At 37.7% G+C, this 14,888-nt stretch overlaps 1 protein-coding gene across 1 annotated transcript in view; it reads left to right on the top strand.

The window, feature by feature from the left end:
• The window catches only part of cnot6b (CCR4-NOT transcription complex, subunit 6b), a 29,286-nt gene extending 16,465 nt beyond the window's left edge, over positions 1-12,821 (top strand). Inside the window, exons 8-12 of the mRNA XM_056472616.1 lie at positions 547-701; positions 806-960; positions 3,210-3,443; positions 7,035-7,237; positions 10,720-12,821. Of these exons, the coding sequence (XP_056328591.1) occupies positions 547-701; positions 806-960; positions 3,210-3,443; positions 7,035-7,237; positions 10,720-10,932 (960 nt within the window). The 3' untranslated portion in view covers positions 10,933-12,821. The remainder of the gene's footprint in view (positions 1-546; positions 702-805; positions 961-3,209; positions 3,444-7,034; positions 7,238-10,719) is intronic.
• Positions 12,822-14,888: the final 2,067 nt, after the last annotated feature.

Here is a 14,888-nt window from a genome sequence, read left to right as displayed (position 1 = left end):
TGAAGCTGCATCTCATTTCAGAGTCCATTGCTGTCCACCGGAGGTCGCATTTCCGTCACGGACGCACACTTTGAGAGCCAACGTGTCTGAATTAATGAAATACACTGTTTTCCACCAGGCAACACGGGGTGCTGAAATATAATTGGCTAAACTGGCATTGCGCGGGTTAAAGGGACCAAAACAAAGACATACGTTCCGGCACGCAATGCATATTTTCAAAGCAGATTATCTGACTTCAGCTTTGTTTTTCAGATTGTTCATTTGGCATGTTTGTTAAATATCTGCAAACATATTATGGTATTTTTATGCTTTAGAAGAGTCAAAAACTTGCTTACAGCACTTTTAATATTCCACTGATAACCTTCTGGGATATACAAGTGCACCTGTCCTAATGGATGAAGTGCTCTCCTTGTGCTTTGTTTCTTTTTAAAGGTCAGTTTTTTTTAGTTCAGTGATGCACAACAGGTAGCTGTGAATAGTGTGTGTGTGTGCAACCCCCTACAGTGCTGTCTGTCAGACTCTCTTCATCTGCTGTGTCATTCACAGGAAGTGGAGACCGAGCAGTATTTTAACTTCTTCCTGGTGGAGCTGAGTAAACAGGGGTACGATGGATTCTTCAGCCCAAAATCCCGGGCCAGAACCATGTCTGAATCAGACAGGAAACATGTAGATGGATGTGCAATATTTTACAAGACTGAGAAGTGAGTAAAGTTGGACATTGAGAAGTGTGCTGTCAGACTTTCAGAGAGGTTTTATTCTGTGGTGTTTTGCAATGACAGTGAATTATATATTTTTTTGCTTTAAGGTTCAGCGTGGTGCAGAAACACACTGTAGAGTTTAACCAGTTGGCTATGGCAAATTCAGAAGGCTCGGAGGCCATGTTGAATCGGGTCATGACCAAGGACAACATTGGCGTGGCTGTTTTGCTGGAGCTGAAAAAGGAGTTAATTGAAGTGTCATGTGAGTATATGCATTATTCGGATTTGATGTAATTTCTTATATTTTCACGACTGTTAAGCACCCTTCTCCACCAAGAAATTTGTACTGCAGTGAAAAAAAGCTTTTTTTACCTAAATGGAAATTTAAAGAATCATAACTTGCTTTAATGTGTACTGTAATGAAAAATATGGAAATGAAGACAAGCCTTAAAGGGCACCTATGGTAAAAAATCTACTTTTCAAGCTGTTTGGACAGACATATGTGCATGTATGGTGTATAGACCGTCATATTGGGGTGATATAAGCACACCCAGTGCTTTTTTTTTCAATTATCAACATATAAACTGTGGACCAATTGGAGCGGTTTTCAAACCAACCGCAACTTTACGTAGGAGAGCGGTCCCCCCGCCCACCAATATTGACTGACAGGCGCGTCATCATATCCTCAGTTTGTTGATTCACGTCCGCCATTTTCACCGTGAGTCGAAGCGATATCACTAAAGGAACACGCTTGCTCTATTTTTAGATGCAAGGCTCATTGGGCTCAACACAAGAGCAATATTCTCCACATTATCGCTCTAATCAGAATTATTGGTTGTATCTTTAGGTAGGTTTGCAAACATGTGTACTTCTCATTGAGTCTACCTTATACTTCAGCCGTTTGCATTTCTCGCGATCCCAGAAGCTCCCTGTGATCTTAACTAGCATGCGTTTTAGAATTCTAAACACAGGTTTCTATCAGGGTATACTCAAGTCGACGGCTGGGCGCCGCGGACCGCTGCAGAAACCTATGTTTAGAATAAAAAAATGCGTGGAGCGACGATTCGGGACACAGGTTTCTGCCGTGCTACAGAGTGTCTGGTGTGCCGTGTCGCGGCTTCGAGCAGCGCATCCGGTGCCTCAGTCAAAGTTAATTCAGTGTGCGTGGTTATTAGTTTCTGTGTACAAGCTCAGCACTTGAAACTAGCGCACAGTTGGCTGTAAAACTGTACAAAGACACATATGATTTTGTACTCTCTGCTTGGTCTGTGTCCGAGTCGTACATGGACGACTGAATGCTGTACCTCACACTCCAGCTCGTTCTCGCAGTCTGCCTGTCAGACTCTGTTGCAAACGCAGAGCGGGTGAGCTCATGGCCCCGCCCCCTTGTTACGTTGGCGGGAAGCCGAAACTAATCTACATGTGAAGCAACACACCCATAAATCACCGAACTGTGGACACGCCCCCAACATGACACTTTTTAACACATTATAATAAAAAATCTGAATTGTGTTTTAAACTGAACCTAAACTGGCACACTCAGAAGAACCATAATATTAATATTACATCATAAAAAAAGAGGTAAACTATGTGCCCTTTAACTAGGGTTTGTAAAGAAAATCACTAATAGTGAAGTATTCGTAAATGTAAACTCTAAGGAATTCTAAGGAAAGTTCTGATTTTAAATTTATTCTAATTTTAAACTTAATATTAAATGTATCACTGTTTTACTTATTTTTTTATGTCACATAAATGCACTTCTTTTACAAATAAAAATATTTTCAGCTCAAGAGTTCTGAACTGTGTTATTTTATTTTATGCATTATAAATTTCTGTATTCAAAAACATAAATCTAACTGAATCACCAGTATTGATAATGGGAATTGCAAAAATGCCCTTTGATGCCTTAATATTCATATAGTTTAAGAAGACGGAGAAAAAAAGATGCATAATGAAATGGCACATTTTAAACCACTTTCAAGCAGGTGTGTACTTGCTGAATTATAATAAACACATCTGTGACCTTGGGCAACAAAACTAGTCATAAGTGTAAATCTTTGGAACTTGAGATTTATGCATCACCAGAAAGCTGAATAAATAAGTTTTCAATTGATTTACGGTTTGATTTTTATTTGCAGATGCAATTTGATAATCTGGAATCTGAGGGCTCAAAACATCTAAATATTGAGAAAATGAAGTTGTGAAGAAAAGGAAGCTCTAAGCAATGTGTATTACTAAAGATAAATGGAGTTTTAATCCATTTATAGTAAGAAATTGACTAAATGTCTTCATGAAATATGATTTTTACTTATTGTTATCATATTTGGCATAAAATAAAAATCATTTTGATCCATGCTGAGCATTTAGCTTTATTGCTAAAAGTAGACCCATGCAACATAAAGTTGGTTTTGTTGTCCACATTTAACTGCTCCAGGTGAAGGCTATCTTTATGTTTATTCAACCATATTTTAGTTATGCATTACAATCCTGCCTTTTTTTTTCTTCCTGCAGCGGGCAAGTCAATCCATGCAATGGAGAAACAGCTCCTACTAGTGGCTAATGCTCACATGCACTGGGACCCAGAGTACTCTGACGTGAAGCTGGTGCAGACCATGATGTTCCTGTCAGAGGTGAAGAACATCATGGACAAAGCGTCTCGCAGTCTGAAGCACTCCTCTGTGTCTGGAGAAACCAGCAGCATCCCTCTGGTTCTGTGTGCTGACCTCAACTCACTACCTGACTCGGGTAAGTCTTCGTGAAGTGAATCACCCAAACCATTATTTTCTCACCCTCCACTTGTTCCAAAATTGAGTTTTTCTCTTGAACATAAAAGATATTCTGAAGTATGTTGGAAAGCAGGTGCCATTAACTTCCATAGTATTTTTTTATTCTTACTATAGAGCCAGAGTAAATGGTGAGAATTATGTTTTTGGAGAAATTTCCCTTTATGATTATGAAATGGGGTTGATTTAGATTCACTGCTTTTTTATAACTATTGATGTAACTATTAGTAATGAAACAGACTTTTCAATTGTCATGAATACAAATGCTACTATAAATGTTTTGTTTTGAGTCCTACGCTGATAGGATTGCGCTTTAAGTGCCATCTTGTGGTCAGTAGTTTTAGTCATTGCTCAAACTCTGAACAGTGCATTATGGGTACAAAAACTCATTTGCTGCATCCCAATTTGCATACTATCCATCCTAAATAGTATTTGAAAATAGAATTAGTATGTCCCAAATCGTAGTATGTTGAAAAGAGCATGCCAAAGGCTGCCGGATGTTTTATTATTTCTGGTAAAAATTTTAAGTGTAGAAGCATCCATACTCTAATCGCCAATATTGGCCACAGTACATTGTGCTTTGGACGTGAATTCGATTAGAACTACAAACAAGGGTGAAAAATGTAAATAAACTACAAACATGATGGACGCGCGAGACCAATCGTAAAGTATAGAGGCTTCGGTAAAGATGTTTGTATGACTGTTAATTAATATCTAGCCCACTGGAACATATTTAAATCGCGTTTTCTTTGTTATATTTCATCAATAACAATGCTGAACTTATATAAAGACGTGTTTGGACATTAACGTCTGAATGCATAATTATCCAAAGACCTGAGGAGATTTCTCTGCATTAAAGACTCACTGCATGAATGGGAGATTAACCTGCTACTGCTTCACCAATAAGGTAGGAATTAAATATGAAAAATGTTTATGGGATGTGGATTATTGACAGGGCTCATAACTAAGCAACATAACGATTTGTTAACGAGGAAGTAGTATGTCTTAAAGCAATGGTCTGAAACTCAATTCCTAGAGGGCCGCTGCTCTGCATAGTTTAGTTCCAACCAGCTCCAACTCACACCTGCTTAACTAGTCTTGAACATCTTGATTAGTGGGATCAGCTGTGTTTGATTAGGGTTGGAGCAAAACTGTGCAGAGCTGCGGCCCTTCAGGAATCCAGTTTGAGACCTGTGTCCTAAAGTTTGCATACTTTTCTGTTACACACTCAAAAGTATTTATTTTTCCTCCCCCAAATAGTACTTTTAGGGCGTAGTATAAGGGTGCTTTCACACCTGTTTTGTTCTGAAACAGGGATTAAAATTGTCACAATGTTGCACTTTGTACTTGGTGCAGTTCTCTTTCACACAGGAAATTTTCTAAACAGACCAAAAGAGCTAAAACAAGTCACGTGTGAGCAAACTCTCCTCACATTGGTCAGAGTTTCAGGGTTTATTTTGCAGAGTCCCGCTCTGCTGTCATGCATCCTTATTTTAATTTATGGCAATGAGCAATAAGACATTATAAGCGGGAAGCTGCGCTTTCATTTTGAATGGTGACACCCACAGACATTGTCACCAGATATAAATCAGAGGTAAGACTTTCTCATACAAAAACCTTGGCTAGGATTATGCATTATAGCCTTTACATTATAAAGAGAAATAACAGATAAAACAAGACTGCAGTTCGGTCAGTTTTCCTAACAGATAACAAGCTCTTGTTAATAGTTCAGCATGCTTTCACTTTCGTATTTGACATGAAACGCACATTTACCGCTAGGAATGACATCCCGCCCTACTCCTAATTCTCTCTTCATATAGCCATATATATCCCTGTTACATATCCATGATACACTGTGATATAGCCAGGCTCAGAGCGTTTTGTTTTCTCACTACAATCAATTCGCTCCAGAGTTTGTTTCAATCAAGCCTAGACCACCTCTTTCAAGCGATCTTGCACCAATTGATTTGGCACGGGTGCGAGCGCGATTGATGGTTTCACATATCCAAACGAACCGCGCTAACTGGGGAAACGAGACAGGTTCCGAAACAAAAGCCTAGGTGTGAAAGCACCATACGTATGCAAATTAAGATTCAGCAATAATTGCTGTTCATTGTGGGATTGATTGAGTGCACTTCATAATGTTCTCTGTGGTTTTGAACTACTTTAAATGGTTGCTCCCTCAAATTGCGCACTATTTAAGGGTATATGTGGCGGTTTGCGATTACAGACTTGGTTTAGCTCAGGGTGTCCGCAGGGTCTTAATGTCTTAAATTTCATAAACACATATTTAGGCCTTAAAAGGGCTTTAATTTACTGAAGTGTTGTGTTGTAAGTCTTAAATCATTTTAAACAGGTCTTAATTTTCCTCTATGTAGAGTTACCCAATTGGGCCGACCAATCTCCAATAATCCATCTTAGTAAAATTTAACAAAAGTCAAATATTCAACTCTATTCACCAATATGGTGTAGTTATCTTCAATGCAGTAACGTTTGTTTTAAAATTCTCCTTGTGTTTTAGACGGACTATTGTGCATAAATTTAGTTTCATTCATTCATTTTCCTTCGGCTTAGTCCCTATATTCATCTGGGGTTGCCACAGCGAAATGAACCACCAACCTATCCAGCATATGTTTTACACAGCGGATACCCTTCCAGCTGCAACCCAATACTGGGAAACATCCATATACACTCATTCACACTCGTACACTACAGCCAATTTAGTTTTATTAAATTCCCCTTTAACGCATGTGTTTGGACTGTGGGGGAAACCGGAGCACCCGGAGGAAACCCACACCACAACGAGGAGAACATGCAAACTCCACACAGAAACGCCAACTTGCCCAGCCGGGACTCAAACCAGTGACCATCTTGCTGTGAGGCGACAATGCTAACCCTGTCACCATAAATTTAGTTAATTATAGCTTTTTTATTTTTTATGTTACTATTTTAACTAGATTTAGCTTGTTTTGACGCATTTAAAATATGCGGTTAAGGATTAACTAAATAAAAATTATTTCGATGAAGCAAGTTAAAATCTTTTTCATTGGCCCAACCATGCCATTGGAAAAAACCCTGGTGTTTAGCCCTGTATAAGTCTGAAATTTGCTTCATAGTGGCCTTAAAGTCTTATGCTGCGGTCACTCTAGAGTTTAAGCATGCAAAATTTTGTTGTACGGTGCTGCAAAAAGGGGTGGAAATAGTGTTTTTTTTTTTTTAAAAAGCCAAAGGCGATTGCTCCATATTTTCAGTTTTTGTACAGAGAGGTCATGTTTCGATCTTCTATTCATCTCACGCAATCATGTGATGCGATTTTACAGGTCAGAGTTCACCAAACTTGAACTTTTCAATGCAGCAAACTTTGAAACTTGTCGCATGAGCTTGCGTTTCCAGTCCGCCACATTTGCATGCATATGAATAGAAGTCTATGGGGCAAGTGCAATGTGACCGCGGCTGTAAACCTGACTTGCAGAAACCCTGTTAACTGTATATTGTCAGCTGCAGTAGATAACAGGTGTCAGGTGTGTGTAATAAGTTGTGAATGTGAACGCAGGTGTTGTGGAGTACCTGAGCACAGGTGGAGTCGACAGCACACACAAAGACTTCAAGGAGCTGCGCTACAGTGACAGCCTGACCAACTTCAACTGCAACGGCAAAAACAGCACATCTAACGGAAGGATCATGCATGCGTTCAAGCTGAAGAGTGTCTACGAGAACGGGCTCATGCCTTATACCAATTACACGTTTGATTTTAGGGTGAGTACATGGAGAATGTATTAATGCACATACTGTAATCCTCAGTGTTTTTGATTCAGAATGCTCAGTGTGTTTGGGAAAGCTCGGAAACGTACGACCTAGAGCTGTGCAATTAATCAAAAAGTTTAGATTTATCAGTTAATACTTTGTGTCTCCACAAGAGATCTGACACCTGACTAAGGGCGTGCTCACGCTAGGCACAGATGCCTTGAACTGTGCTAAAGCGCGCATGTCCATCCTCCAGTGGCACCGTTCGGATAGCCTAGTGTGAGTGCACCTTAAAGGCTGATTTATACTTCTGTGCCAAGTGATTGGCATGACCCACAGTGCCTGCTTGGCATTTTGCATTTGCAATTGCATTTTGTAGCCATGCGTTTATAGTTCTGCGTGCTGTTTGTGTTGCTCTGCAATAACACTTCCGAAGCTGGAAGTAGGTTTTTATGTACTTCTGTGTCGTGTTTCTTTGTGGGTGTTTTGTTTTTTTCTGAACGCTATAAGTAGCTAAAACTCGCTCATTTAGAAGGGGGAATTGGCGGACATGCAACAACTTTAATTATAAGGTAAACCCAAAACAAATGTTTCCATCTGGGGTCTGTTCTTAGTACGTGGATTACTCAGTTAGCTGGATTTGGTTATTGACGATTTGTCATGATCCAGTATCGTTTCGTTCTTCAAAACTCTTCTGAGAAATGTTGTCATAGCAACAGTTCTGGTAGCTCAAACCTGCTAGGGAGCAGGCTTATTTCATGTAAACAGGATTAGATCGGGTCAGTTCAAGCAAAGGTAATACTGTGTGTACCAAATGCTGATAGTTTCTTACAGTAGTAATCTATAGATTATATACACTTAGTAAAAAAAGTTAAATAGTTAAAAAAAAGTTTATATATATATATATATATATATATATATATATATATATATATATATATATATATATATATATATATATATATATATATATATATACTCATTTATAATAATAATAATAATAATAATATTTAATATTAAATAATTAATAATATTTATGTTTATATACATATAAGTTTAAAAATATATAAAAGTACAAAAACGGGGTGGTACTCCTTAAAGGGGATCAAAGAATATGGATTTTTTTTAGAGACAAATGCTTACTATTTAAAGAAACCAATCCAGCTCTAGTACAATGTCTGTAAGATAATAGACATGCACAATATTCAACAGTTTTGTTATTAAGGAATAATAATTGATGCTGTTATGCCTATTTTTACAGCTAATATGCCAGTGATATGATGCTTTGCAAAAGATGCCTTTACCAGTATCAAAATACTTTTTTGATGCAAAATTAATTTAAATTTCTTACGCCGATTAAGAAACTGAAATAGGCCTAGGCTATAGTAAAGAAAATCCGCTCTAAAATGTAAAACTAAATAAATTGCTAAATACTCTTGACACATGAAAGTATAAAGGATGCAGCCCACAACAAATGTGGAAAGTTATTGCGTATCATATTTACCAAACCGTTTACTACGAATTTTATATAATTTTGCTCAATTGAATATTAATCTGATGATGTCATTACGCTGCTGTGCCGTCAACCAATCGTTGCGTTGCTGATCATGATTTCGAGGATCAGTCCTTCACAACACATGCAGCGATCTCAGATCAGTTCATCCAGACATTTTAATCTGATTTGCAAACTTGTTTGAAGAACCAAATCAGCCAGAGATCATTTATCAAGATTAAAAGATAGAGGATCTGCCAAATCATCTTAGATCATTTAAGCCAGGTACGAACAACGGACCCCTGGAGCTCCTTTACGCGACTCGACACTTATAAACAATTGCTCTATCAGGCTCGCGGCTCTCAGCACCGTCCTTGCTCGTCACCACTATCAAGTTGACCAATCACAAAGCTTGCGCTACACGTTGTTGTGACGTAGTTTTTTTAGTAGTTAATTTTTGTAGAGGTGCATGTCAGCGTTGGCAGCCACAGTGAGGGCTATGCGTATGAAGTATAAATCAGCCTTTACTTTGATAAAATACACCACAAAAAAGGTGTTCATCCATAGTTATATTTTACCACACAAAAACCCCACTGATTATCACTTAAAATTGTAGTTACCATTCATATCCTTTTTATTTACTAATGTTATAGTTTGATCATATGTTTATTTGCACAGTGCTTTTCACAATAATTATCGTTCCAAAGCAGCTTTACAAAAGGTGCAGATTATTACTACATTAGTCAAAATCAGAATAGTTAAGGAGTTGTGTATAGCAGTATAAACCTAGTTAACATGCCGTAATTCAGTAAACAGCGTCCTTCAAAAAAGGTGATGTCTTTGTGTAAAATACATGTGCAAGGAAGTGTATTGTGTATCATTAATATTACAACTCTTAACTTTTCATATATATTTTTATATATATTGGGATATGAATACAATTCCATCAGATGACTTGAATATCTCTATTTGGAAAGAATTGATCATTTTAGATTGACTGGGAGTGCATCTGCATAAAATATAATATACAATAAAGAAAAAGATACAATGGGGAATATGCACATTCATTCATTCATTTTCTTTTCGGCTTAATCCCTTTATTAATCCAGGGTCACCACAGCGGAATGAACCGCCAACTTATACAGCACGTTTTTACGTAGCAGATGCCCTTCCAGCCGCAACCCATCTCTGGGAAATAAATGTATTTTATAACTATGAAATTTAATTACTAAACAAAGTATTAACTTGCCAAGGAATGCTCCACTTTACCACGGTAAAATAATGCCCCCACTTATGCAATACTAGAACCATGTCTATATAACCATGGAAATATATGTACACATAATAACACCAAAGTTGCGAATTTGTAAAATAAAGAAAATAAAGAAGTTGCGCTTTCTCTCATGCAGCCTCCGTGAAAGAGCGTGTCACAGCAATGAACTGGCTACTTGACGAAAAGAAATGTATGCAGCGTCGGCGATCTTCATATGAAATCGAAAATAGTCACCTAAAGGTTTCACCAGTTGTTCGTCATTGGCTGAAAAACACCAGATGTGCATATAGCCCATTAAAATAAGGTGTTTTATCATTTACCGAGTCTTAACAGTCTATCAGGTATAGTAATTGAATAATAAAGAGAAAATAATCTGTACAATTAAAAATAGCAAGTTCTTTTAAAATCCTCAAACCATCACAGGCTTCAAAAACACATGCAAATGATAAATTATAATCTAAAATCCTTCGCCGTGATCACATTGCGATATCGATGCTGAAACGATATATTGTGCAGCCTTCGTCTCAAGTAGGGCTGCACACTATATAATTTCAAGCGGACATTGCAATATCTCCATCCACAATAATAACAGCACAGAAACGATGCAGAATAACTTCTCCATTCACAATGCATCCAGTTATGGTGCCAGCACTATTAAAATCTCATTCGAAAAACAAATCTTGCTTCACATGCTCACCACTTTCCCTTTGTTTTTCCTTCCCATGTTAGGGTGTCATTGACTACATCTTCTACTCCAGGCCGCAGCTGAACGTGCTGGGCGTTCTTGGGCCTTTGGACACAAACTGGCTCCTGGAGAACAATGTCAGTGGCTGCCCGCACCCTCTTATCCCCTCCGATCACTTCTCCCTGTTTGCACAACTGGAGTTGGTCCTGCCTTATCCGTCCACTCTCAATGGAGTCCACTTACCTGCGCACAGGTAGTGAGCCCTCCTGGCCACTGGTGGCACTGCAGAGTCCTACGTTTTTCTGAAACGATAAAACCTCTAAGCTATTCTTTATTTTTAAAAATCGACATATATATATTTTTTTCTCTTCTACCTTTAGTCATTTTAGGGTCCAAACAAGTACCTATATGTCAGGGAGACTCGTTTTGTTTTTGTTAAGCTATAGATCTTTTTATTTTTGTTAAATCAATCCCCTCCTATTGACTGATGTTATCATTAATTATCTTTTAATATATGGGCATAGCTCGTGTGCATGTATCCAAGCTGTAAGATGAGGGTAACACACTCGGTCACATACATAAAGGGACTGCAGAATGATTTAATTGATACTAAAAGCCAGCCGATATTAGCATTAAAGGCCAACTTTACCTAAAAATGAGCTTTAATTTACTCTTCCTCACATGATTCAAGACTTTTTAAAAGATGTTTTAAGCTGAAACTATGGTTCTTGGTGGTTTTATTAAACGCATGTCAATGGATAGAGTCACAAAAATCATACAGGCTCAACAAAAAATGAATAGCCATTGCTTCTGATGGCGTCTTATGAAGCGAGATGATTGTTTAGTGCAAGAAACTGAACATTATTTCTAAGGTTATTATCATTCGTGGCTTGATAACACACACATGAGCTGTGCAGCATGTTTACAGGGATGAGGAAGGATGCATGTGTTGTTGTGAATCAAAATATTGTGTATCCTGTATGCTTCAGAAACATTCTGCTGCAATCTGGAAGGTTGTCACAAATGCTTAGAACTGTTAGCAAAGGCTGTAAGTTAATTGTTGTTGAGAAAAAAGCCAAGTGTGTTTCTTGCTCAGACCAATCATTCCATTTCATAAGACCTTCAAGTAGTGGGTGTTAATTTTGTATGTGTGTGTGTGTTTATGTATGTGTGTATGCGTGTTATGTGTGAAGTGTGTGTATGTATTTATGCCAGACTCGTGTATGTGTGAAGTGTATTTATGCATGCCAGAGTCGTATGTATGTGTGACGTGTGTGTGTGATTGTGTGTGTGTATGAGTGTATGTATGCATGACGTGTGTGCATGTATGTGTATCCATGTTTGCTATGTATGTATGTAGGGCTGACGTGTGTGTGTGTGTGTGTGTGTGTGTGTGTGTGTGTGTGTGTGTGTGTGTGTGTGTGTGTGTGTGTGTGTGTGTGCGTGTGTGTGCGTGTGTGTGCGTGTGTGTGTGTGTGTGTGTGTGTGTATCTATGTATGTATGTATCTATGTATGTGCGCGTGTGTATGTATATGTGCGACGTGTATGCATGCATGTATGCGTGTGTGTGTCCATGTTTTGTGTGTGTGTGTGCGCGTGTATATATGCTTGACGTGTGTGTGTGCGCGCATGTATGCTTGACGTGTGTGCATGTATATATGTATGTGTGTGTGTATCCATGTTTGCTTGGTGTGTGTGTGTATATATATGTGTATGTATACGCGGCGTGCGTGTAAATATGCTTGACGTGTGTGTGTGCGCACGCATGTATGCATGACGTGTGTGCATGTATATATGTATGTGTGTGTGTGTATCCATGTTTGCTTGGTGTGTGTATATATATGTATGTATGCGCGACATGTATGTATGCATGTGACGTGTGTGTGTGTGTGTGTGTGTGTGTGTGTGTGTATACTGTATATATGTACGCTTGACATATGAATGCATGACGTAAGTGTGTATATGTATGCGTGAAGTGTGTGTACACATCCATGTATGCTTTGTGTATTTATGTATGTATGTATATATGTGCGTGCGTGCGTGCGTGCGTGTATATACGTGTGTATGTATCCATGTATGTACATTATGTATGTATGTGGGTGGATGTATGTATGTATGTATGTATGTATGTATGTATGTATGTATGTATGTATGTATGTATGTATGTATGTATGTATGTATGTATGTATGTATGTATGTATGTATGTATGTATGTATGTATGTATGTATGTATGTATGTATGTATGTATGTATGTATGTATGTATGCATGCATGTGCATGACGTGCATTTATTTTTTTTTGCTCTAAGTGCTGGAAACCAGTAACTTGAATGACATTGAATTGCATTATGATGAATCATAATGGACCACAGTTTCAGCTAATATAAAGATTGGCCTGAGGTTGAGTAAGGGAACATACAGTTTTCATTTTAGCCCTAACTGTCTCTACAACCTGTTTACCAGTATGCATTCAGCTTCAATTTGATGTAGACTTTCGACATTTGCACACACACACTTACACATCACTGCAGTCTCTTTTGCATGAGCGACCGATGTGTTACGCAGACCAATCTCAGTAAGTGAGAGAGTGGAATCCTGGGAGCTTTTCCACTTGTGCGGTGCTGAAACTCGCTTCACATCGGTGCTTCATCTCCTGATGTACTATTCTCCCATCAATGGTGCAATATTCAGACGTTCAACGCGAGTGCACTGTTACAGAATGTTTTTAACACGCTAACTAAAAACAAAAGCACTTATTTATCTTTCTCTCCCCCCCTCAAGCTGGGAGTTGTAAAGGTGTGAGCTTAATGTAAACCAAATTATTTTAGATGTCTGTATTCAGCGACTATGCTTTTTGCACACTCTTGTTTTGTTTTAACCTGTTCTATGGAGGCAGGCTCTCTTTTGGTTTCTTTTGTGACTGATTTAAACTGCGCTTGATCTCACTGTGGATTTTCTTAGAGAAGGAGGTTTTATATGAGAAGATTAACCAGGGAGTCTTTTAACCAGCGATTATTGGGTCGAATAGGACCTTTTCATCCTCTTATTATACACACAAAATCACCCTTGGAAGATCTGTAGCACTGTTCTCGAGGTTAGTAATGTTCTGACGCCCCTATATTATATATCAGAGGGCTCCTCCCAGGTCTTTGTACAAAATTTAATCAAATATATATATATATAAATACACAGTTTTAGGATTGTATATGAGCCACATGCATACCTTCTTTTTTTAATGTTTTGTACTAAGAATAAATTATGCTCCAAATTAAAAAAATAAATAAGATTGTATTGTAAGCTCCGTTTTTATCAAAGAATCCAAATTTACCAGCTTGTATAAAATACAAAGAGGTTGTTCCTGGTTCTCGCTGCCATACTTTTGCACTCATTTGCTCATTTTGCACTTTGTTTTTTAATTATAGTAACTTATTTACTCTCTAATCCATCCAATTCTTCATCTCAAGCTGTTTTTCAATGCATCTCGCTGTCGTTTATGTAAACATGCACTGTAAAAGGCAATAAGTTGACTTGGAAAAATTGAAACTCTTTGACTTTAAAAGTAGTTAATGGATGCATAATTATAAAAATTAAGTAATCTAACAGTTTCAAGTTACAACAGGTTTAATAGTGGAGAAAACACTCTTTTTTTTTTTAATACATTTAGCTGATCTCCAAGTCTAGCAGAAGCACTTTTAGCTTAGCTTAGCATAGATAATTGAATCGGGTTAGACCATTAGCGTCTCACACAAACGATCAAAGAGTTTCAGTAATTTTTCCTATTTAAAGCTTGACTTTTCTTCTATAATTACATCACGATCGATGGAAATGTAAAGTTGCTTTTTTTCTAGGTCGATATGGCTTGGACTATACCTGATTTAGCATAATAATAATAATAATATTAATAATAATAATAATAATAATAATAATAATAATAATAAAGGAACTTTGCTGCTGTACCATTGGCTGCAGTAGGTGCAATCTTTGGTCACTTTTGAGTGAGATGCTAATTGTCCAATCCTTATTTACTCTCTAATTCTTCCAGTTCATCTCAAGCTGTCTTTCAATGCGTCTTGCTGTCGTTTATGTAAACATGCATTGGAAAAGTCGATTAATTGAAAAAAGTGAAACCCGTTGACTTTAAAGTAGGTAAATATATGGATAATTATAAAAATTAAGGCAATTTAACAGTTCCAAGTTACAACAGAATTCTTAT

Source organism: Danio aesculapii, chromosome 14, assembly GCF_903798145.1.
Source record: "Danio aesculapii chromosome 14, fDanAes4.1, whole genome shotgun sequence".
Taxonomy (NCBI): Eukaryota; Metazoa; Chordata; class Actinopteri; order Cypriniformes; family Danionidae; genus Danio; species Danio aesculapii.
This window is presented reverse-complemented; position numbering and strand designations above follow the sequence as displayed.